Raw genomic sequence first — 8,492 nt, 5'->3', positions numbered from 1 at the left:
CCCGTTTTATTGCGTTATCTACGTGAAATTGTTAAAATCCGGGGGAAAAAAAACCACGTAATTTTGTGGGCCGTGCCCCCTGTGTGTGTGTTACAGGGCGAACGTGACCGTCACCGACCTGGAGGAGCTGCAGGAGCTGCTGCTGGTTAATATCGAGAACAACAAACACCTGGTCACAGGGTCAGTCCGAGCCAAGGTACTGAAATGGTTTGTATGAGCCTTTTAACGTTTCTCTTCAGCTTTAAAACAGGGCTTCTGCTCTTTTTAGAGGAAAGCTCGGTGTAAGGGCGTAGCAGCTGACTTTACACCCAGCCCTTTAGCATTGTGTTCGTACTGAAGCTTGTTTTCATCTCTTTTTTTCTTTAGGGGTGAAGATGTAACTGAATTTCAGCCTCCTCCCGACTATATACTGATGGCTGATTGCATTTACTATGAGGAGGTAAATGAGGATTTTGCAAAACTCCCGTGGAAAGCGTCTTTGGGAGGGACGTGGGCTGAGTGTGAGAAGCGCTCACGTGAAAACACTGTTCTTGCATCTTGGTCCCTGTGGGTTAGAAGAATATGTGGAACAAGAACGGAAAGTGCATTTTTAACAGATTCAAGGCTGTTTGAGATTCAGCCAAAGACGTTTTATGTTCAAAAAAACCCCGTAACTTAGTTGCACTTGCCCCCCCCCCCTTTTTTTTTACATTGGGAGTGAAGCATGAAGCAAAACATGATGGCTGACAGTTGTGAAGTGTTTAATGCATTGGTAAATGTAATTTAATAGTGCCACGTCTGTGCTGTTTGGGTTCTCCTCACGCTTCCCTTGGGAAAGCAGAAGGAGAAATCATGCTCCACCTAAGCAGTTGGTGTAGTCTGCCCCATCTCTTCAGCTGGAGCTCTGTAGGATGTACATAGAAAAGGCAAGAAAAGGGGAGTGGCTTGAGGAACCCCGTGTCCCAGTGCCCTTTCCGTGGTCTTACCAACCCTTCGCATTGGCTCCCTGCGTGGTGGTCCTATTCCCATACGTAGCGTTCAGGGTCTGAGCCATCTTCCAAGAGTGGTTGAGAAAACTCTGACTTGTGAAACATGTCAGGACATAGTCATCGTGTGCCTCAAGGAGATGCCTGCTCACCAGCATGGGGTGGTTTTGATACTGGTCCGGTTTTCTTGGTCAGTCTGTGAAACTGTTCTCCTAGGCAGCCTCCCTTTCTCTTCTGCTTTCCAGCTTGCCCCAGTGTTCTTTTTGTCCCAGTTAAAGTACTAAAAATAACTCCCTGAAAAGCAAAGCTGGAAAGTGCTCTCTTGGGTGAAGACTTTCTCTAGTTAGAGGGTATCGTACCAGTAAAATGAACTTGAAATCTAAGTGGGAAATAAATACTTAACCTCTTTTGGGCAGTCATTAGAACCATTGCTGAAGACCCTGAAAGACCTTACTGGCCCTGATACACGTGTATTGTGCTGTTATGAGCAGAGGACTATGGGAAAAAATCCTGAAATTGAGAGAAAATACTTTGAGGTAAGTGTTTTTAACGTTTGCTTTTTGCACACTAGGCAAGTAGCTTGGGTACGGGAGGTCTCTGTTGGGTCAGCTGAGCATCAATGGCAGTCGCCACACGCACCTGTTCACGTTGGCTGCACAAAGTAGAGTTTGTAGCAGCAGCAGCATGTTTGTCTTTAGATGGGGCAGAAAACTTGGATGGCGGCTCTTGAAGTTATGGTCCAACTCACCAGTAGACAGTTTCTGAATACTTACTCAGCTTTCCTTCCCCAAAGCGTCGCTATGTGGCAAAACGGTCTTTCTTGTAGGAGTGAATTAGTCGTCGGGTGCTGCCTTCCTTCTGCAGTGATTGTCTTGACGTTACCAGAGGTTATTGGGAGGATTAAGAATTAGTCTGGTGAAAACTGATTTTCTTTTAGCATGTTCCATTGAAAGTGGGGGGGAAAATGCAGGTAAGGTTTTCCAGAGTAGCTCAGGAACTCAGGGCTGTGCTGAGCAATGCAGCTGCTTTTGCACAAATTTCCCCCCTCTGTGAGAGAGCATTAATAGGTGGTAGAATTAAATAATCCAGCTGTATCTTCTGTGCAGGTGAAGAGAAGGAGCACAGGTAACAGCCACATCCCTCCTTAGGTTTTGGGGGCGATGCTCAGTGCAGGGTCTAACTCCGCACCTGTTACACATAATAGCAACGCTGCAAAAAAGAGGAAGGGTGAGAATTCCAGGGCTGTTTGTGTGTGTTAATAAAAGCACCTCTTTGGTAATTAGCCGTGCCTCGAACTCTTGTGGGGACCTGACCCCGAGGAGGGTTGCTGTAATTGAGATCAGCTCTGATGAGGTGCCGCTCCCACAATAAACACAATAGGTGTAGGTGTTTCTGGATGTTTTTGGCTTTCTTGGAATTTGTTTCCTTTCGTAGCCTCGCCAGAGTTCAGCCAAGTCAATCTTCTGAGTGTGTTGCAGAGGCGATGCTGGGTTATTTTAGCCTATTTTTTTCCCCCCTCCCCTCCAGCTGACAAGGTTGGCACACAGAGGCAGACGCTGTGGTTTGGCTTCGTGCTCTGGGGGCTGGGGGGAGCCAAAAGTTTTGTCACGAGCTTTTTGATGTTTCTTAAATGTTGCAAGGTGCCTGTAGCTTTGAAGTGGCACCAGAGGAGTTAAGAGGGTAAATTTGCTGCGCAAGGGATTGAATAACAGCTGGCAGGTTTGTAGAGGCCTTAAGTGTGGTGGTTCCAGCCTCTGAAGGCTTCTTGTCCTCGTGCGAGATCTCCGGGGACCTTTTTAACCGAAACATGTTCGGTTCAAAAGGGCAGCCGGCGTCATCTGAATTGTTTTGTGCGTTCTCTGATAACCAGCTGCTTCAGGTGGACTTTGAGCTGGAAAGAATTCCCCTGGATAAGCACGATGAGGAGTACCGCAGTGAAGACATTCACATCGTGACCATCCACAGGAAACAAACGGTACGTGGATCGATGGAGCAGACAGTTACGCGTGAGGAATGTATTTTGCGTATCGTGCTGATACAACACGTGGGTCCTGTGCTTAACCAAAAAAATCCGTACTTAGTTGTTTACTGGGTTTTTTTTAATCTCTTCACAGAATTTTCCGTCATGAGATCTTTGGCCACAGTATCTGTCCTCTGGCAGCGGGTAGAGCTCTGGAGAAGAGGGAGAGGGTGTAAAATAACACCGCCAAGGGACTGTCTCCAGTGTGGTTTGTGACTCATCTACAGAAGACGGCTTCTCCATGGAGGGCTTGGCACGAGGCACCAGAAGAAGTGCGCTCATCAGACTTGATCCCCTCATAGCGCCTTCCAAGGGGACGGATGTGAGCCACTGACTCAGCCACGGGCTGAGGCGGGGGGCGGGAGAAAAAGGGGAGGCAGAAAACGGAACAAGAGCTTCCCCTGGAGCGGCGCTGGGCACACCTTCTGGTGACCTTTGCTGTGTGGCCGCGCGCTCGAGCAGCGGGCGCCTTGCCGAGCGCTCGCGGGGCAGATCTGAGGATGCCCCGCCCAGGGCTCCACGAGGAGAACACTCCACAGGCGGGCTCAGTCGAGCGGTCCTGCGTCGCCACTCAATAAAACCTTTGCACTTCAGTTGGGTCTCGGATGGTGGGGTTGATTTTTTTAATTTTTATTTTAAATTTTTTTTTTTTAAGCCTGTGGTTTCTGTGTCATTCCTGCGTGGCAAAAGTCCCAGGAGCAGGGGCTGCCATGGTGGTAGGTACCGCACAGATAAAACGCGCAGAGGAGTCCCTGTGAGAAATAATTCTTCCTTTAGATTTCCCCCTCCTGGCGTGAGGATCTGCAGTGTTGAAGTTTGATGCTTTTGACACCGGTGAGCAGGCACGTTGTTGCTGTTGGTGTTCCTCACCAGGCTGCCTCACGTTGTTGCAAGGTGATGACTTTGAGAGGAGGAAGTCTCAGTTCTGCTCCGCGGTCTGCTCTGCGCTGTCCCACAGCCCTGACTGCACCCGTGAAAAGTAGGTGTGCTGCAATTGAGGGGCCGCTCAGCCTGAATTCTGACGGCCTTTTGTAACTCCTGCTTCACCCTGTGCGCAACATGAGTGGTCCCCGCTTCAGAAACCCGCACATTGGAGCTAAATCTGCTGAATTTTTAGAAAACCTCGGTGGTTGGCTTTTTGGGGGAGCTTTGTTGGGAGGCAGCAAGGCGCTTCGGGGAGCTGCCCTGGCTCGCAAAGCACAGCAGCGACGATTAGCGAAGGCACGGTGACGCGAGAACGTAATTTGTTGTAACTGTGCTCGTTATTTGTTGACTGGTTATGAAAAGAGCTCCTTAATTAACCGGTGGCCTGCAGGAAGGTATTTGCAGCTGCCTTGATGCCAACGTGGCTTCTCCGGGTGGAAACTCGTTCGAAAGAGTTGTCCCAGGGCGTGCTGGAAGGGTAGAGCGAGAGCCATGCCAGTTTCTGACAGTGTCTCTGCAGGTGCAGCCTCTTCGCTGACTGCAGCCCCCCTGGGATGGGGGTGCAGCAGCATTTCCTGGGGGTTTGTTACTGAGGGAATAATTGCGTTTTATCTACGGGGTGCATGCTTTTCGCACTTCCTTTTATCTGCAATCTCGAATCTTGTTCCGAAGAGAAAAGGGAGGAAGTCGTGCTTTTTCCCGTGCGCAGCCGCTGGCTGCTCCTCTGTGCCCTCAGCTCTGCGCCTGGAACGCTCAAGTCTTGAACGTCGTCGGGCGAGAGGGACCTTGGGGAGTGGGGCAGGGGTCCCGTCGCCCTCCGTGCCATCTCCCCATCGTCGCCTGGGCCTGCCGCAATGAGGGATGTGAAACCGAACGCTTCTGCTGCCGCTGCTTGGTTCCCGCCGAACCGGCGGCGAGCCGGGGGGGGGGCGCCCCCCGCCTCTACGGCTGCTCCCTGGGACCGCCAGATAAAATGGCTGCTTTTTTAGGGGTGAAAAAAGAACTTTAAGGAAAGGAAGTTGGCGTCCTTCTGCCAGTAGGGCCAGCAGCTGCTGTGGTGTGGCCATTACCACTTGGAACCAGGAGCAGGCGTGGAGCACTCAGAGGGAAAAGTGGTTGCGAGGGAGACACTGGTCCCGCTGCTCCCCGGCCCCTGCTCTCCCTCACCCGTCCCGTTTGTCCCCGTTGGTTCTCTGTCCCAGCCCTGTCCCTTTGAGGGGAGCGTGTGTCGGTGCTGCTCCAGTTTTCTTGGGTAATTTCAACACCACGAACGATGGGAAACGTGCTGTGATTCCCACAGGAGAGCCGTAACGCTCGTGTGCTGGGGTGGCGTCTCCTTGCACCCGGGTGAGCCCACAGCCTTGGAGGGTGGCTCGTTCCTGCCTGGTCCCTCCGGTGACACCCGTGTCTCAGTGCCATCATCCTGTGGTCCCACTGGGGCTTCGTTGGGCTGCTTGCTCTTTGTTATAACGAAGCTTTTCACTTCCACTTGGATCAGTGACAAGCGTGCCTGGACGCGGTGAAGGATGAAGCGCAGTGTTTAATCCCAGCTCGGCACCAGCCACGCAAATCGCCAACTGCTTCTTGTCATGATACTGGTCACAACACAGCTCTGAAACCTGCAGGACCTCGGGAAATTCCTCCTTGATGCTCTGCGATTTATGTATTATTTTTTTCTTTTCTAGGAAAAGCGTGGGACAGCTGCCGGTGTCTGGATCCAGCTATCCGTGCGCAATTCCTGTGTGTCCCCTGGCATTGCTGCAGAGCCCCCGGGCACTCGGTGAGGCTGGGACCCACACCCACGCATCCCACGGGGCTGGTCCCTTTGCTTGGGAAAATCTGTCCTCCGGAGCTGTGTAGTCATTTTCTGTGACATGTAATCCTGGACAAATGGATTTTCCTCTTAGAAAATGATACTTCTTGCCTGTGGCATTAAGAGATAGTGTTAGAAACGGCTTTTTATTACGGTGGATCTGCTCCTGCTCCTCTGTAGATGAGCAAATGGTTCGGTTAAACTGTTTCTCTGGTTCGTTTGGAGGGAGCAGATGCCCCCAAGCCTGCAGCCTCGCAGCCTTTGCCTCTTCCCCTGGCTTCCGACACGGTTCTGTCTGCCGAGGGCTTGCTCTGGGGGCCTTGTCCTGGCACCCCCAGGGTGGGGAAGTCACAGGACCCTATCTCGTGGTTCAACGGTTACCTCTCACATCCTGAAACGAAAACAGTGTATTTTCTGCTGCTGAACAAACAGTGAGGTTTTTTGCGACAAAGAGGCCAGCGAGTGGCTGCTCCTGGCTGGCAGGCGACCTCAGCTGTGGTTTTCAGCTGTGAGAGTGAGTCTTTGGGTGCTCCCAGCCCCGGGGAGCGACCCAGGACCTCGGCAGGGTGATGGTGCAAGTGGTTCGTGTTGGTGTGCCCCTTCAGTGGAGGATCTTGTTCTCATCCCAGCCACTGTCCTGTGGGAAGGGGGAGGAGGACACCGATGAGCAGCGAGAGCGGTGGCTGCAATTCTGGCAAATGTTTTTCTGCCCTTTGGAAGCATTTCCAGACGATGCTTCCTGCTGCATCTTGGGATGGATGTGTCCACCCCACGTTCACCGTGGGAGATTTCTCCTGTCGCTGTGAGACCTATGGGCCTGAGACTCTGTGGCCCCAAAGCTTCACCTCCTTCTTCGTGCCTTTGTGTGTATCAATCATTTCTGCCTTCATGAGCTCCCGAGCGGGATGTGAGGGCAGTTGAGGGCTTGTCAGGGTGATTTGGAATGAGTCCCTGCTTTGGCTTGCTTATTTTTTTTTTATTCCTATTGCACTTCTGGGTTTACTTTTATTTCTTTTTAAGGGAGAAGACAGCAGTGGGTGGGTGGGAGGGAGGTGGGGACTCCTTGGGGAAGCAGAGAGGCTGGAGATGACTTTTGCCAGCCTGGGATGTGGTCCCTGGTACCCTGCAGGCAGCCCCACGCTGGTGACCAGTCCGAGGCCCCATCCCGACACGTCCCCGTCCCTGCTGAGCCCGCGCTTCCCATTGTGCCCGAAACCTCTGACTCATCGATCTCGCAGCCGGGGCTGAGCTGCTCCTCTGCGGCGCGTGGCGGCCCTTTCTGCCCACCTCACCCGTGTTTCTGTTCCTCTCCACTGCGGACAGAATCATCCGCTTCTCCTCCGGCTTTGACGGGCCCCGGAAGCCCAGCCCTCCTCCAGCTCAGCTTCAGCACAATCCTGGCCTGAGGACATTGGTCCAGGAGGTTATTTCACCTCTGATTAAGACCCGTGCTGCCCCAAGGACAAAAACCCTGCTGTCGTGTCCGTGATGGGAATGGAGGTGACCCCAGGCTAGTTGCTCTCCAGCTTGCCACGTCCTTGCCTGCATGTTTAGACCAGTTTTTATCCGCAGAGTGATGCATGGACCCATTCCTAGTTCAGGCTCAGGGGCATCTCCACTTGAAGCTGCAGATGAAGCCATCAGTGACAGTTTTCTCTACATGATTTGGCAGAAACTGCATGTTTTGCTCCCTCTGCCCAGGCTGGCAGCTCAGGCTTGACCCAGGCGATGTGTGGTGGCCTCTGAGAGCTGGCAAGAACATGTGAAGGCACGTTGTCTACGCATTCTTATGGATTCCCAAACTGCAGCCACCCTCGGTGAGTGCAGGTTACTGTAAGATGCCTTAAATAAAAATAAAACTGAGGAGTAACTCATCATGTGTTTTGCTGAGCATTGCGGAGGAAGGAAAATCACCCCTGCCCTGCCCAGTGGGGTGTCCTGGAGGGGCTTTGGTCTCTCCCTCCTGTTGATCCACGACTCCCAGCCCAGGGCGGGGTATGAACTCATGAGCCGGAGGCCACCAGGCAGAGGTAAACCCAGCTGCTGGGACGAAGCAGCTCCCAAAAGCCATGTTTGGGGAAGCAGTGTGTCCCTGCCCATGTGTGCCGTGGAGCTGCTGCCACCTCCAGCCCCTTCCCCCTGCTCCCAAAACCTCCTTGTGGTGACATCCATGGTGGAGAGCACGGCTCAGCTGGCCCCCACCTGCTGCTGCTTCGCTGTATGAGAGTGCTAAATCCAGCACGGTTGGTTTTCAGGCAGTGCCTCGCTTTCTTGAGGAGTGCAACATTTTCTGGGGAGGGTACCACTTTTTTTGCAGTGTACATCATTTTGGGGGGAGCGCACTGTTTCGGGGTGAGCGGCGTAGGTTCGAGTGTTGCTTAGCTGCCTTGAGTCACAGCTTTTGTCCACCACACACAGGACCTGGAGACCTCCAAGAGCTGCAGCATGAGAAGAAGCCAGGATGGGGTAAGTGGTAGCTGGGAGCCCCATGGGAGCCAGGAGACCCCCATGGGAGCTGGGAGGGTCCCTTCGTCCCATCCTGTGGCCAAGTCCCTCCTGCACATTCAGTTCTTCCTGCCCCAGCACATGCAGGAGCTCCCTGGGTTGATATCGCAGCCCCCGCCTCATTTTCTCATCCAGCCTCGTTTAGGTGCCCAATTTCCTTTTCTGATTTGAATGCAAAGAAAGAGTTAAGCAGCTACAGGCTCGTGTGGATTTGGGCCAGATATTTAAAGATCCACGGCTGGGAAAGGAAAGGGGAGGTGTGATA

At 52.8% G+C, this 8,492-nt stretch overlaps 1 protein-coding gene across 1 annotated transcript; it reads left to right on the top strand.

The window, feature by feature from the left end:
* Positions 1-96: 96 nt before the first annotated feature.
* VCPKMT (valosin containing protein lysine (K) methyltransferase) lies at positions 97-4,918 on the top strand (the record flags this gene model as incomplete). Its single annotated transcript, XM_009879503.1, has 5 exons — positions 97-207; positions 367-439; positions 1,382-1,501; positions 2,836-2,940; positions 4,646-4,918. Coding segments are annotated over 5 exons (682 nt in total), but the record flags the coding sequence as incomplete, so codon positions are not given.
* Positions 4,919-8,492: the final 3,574 nt, after the last annotated feature.

Source organism: Apaloderma vittatum, unplaced genomic scaffold, assembly GCF_000703405.1.
Source record: "Apaloderma vittatum isolate BGI_N311 unplaced genomic scaffold, ASM70340v1 scaffold24602, whole genome shotgun sequence".
Classification (NCBI taxonomy): Eukaryota; Metazoa; Chordata; class Aves; order Trogoniformes; family Trogonidae; genus Apaloderma; species Apaloderma vittatum.
Note: the sequence above shows the minus strand (reverse complement) of the source record. Positions and strands in the feature narration are given on the sequence as shown.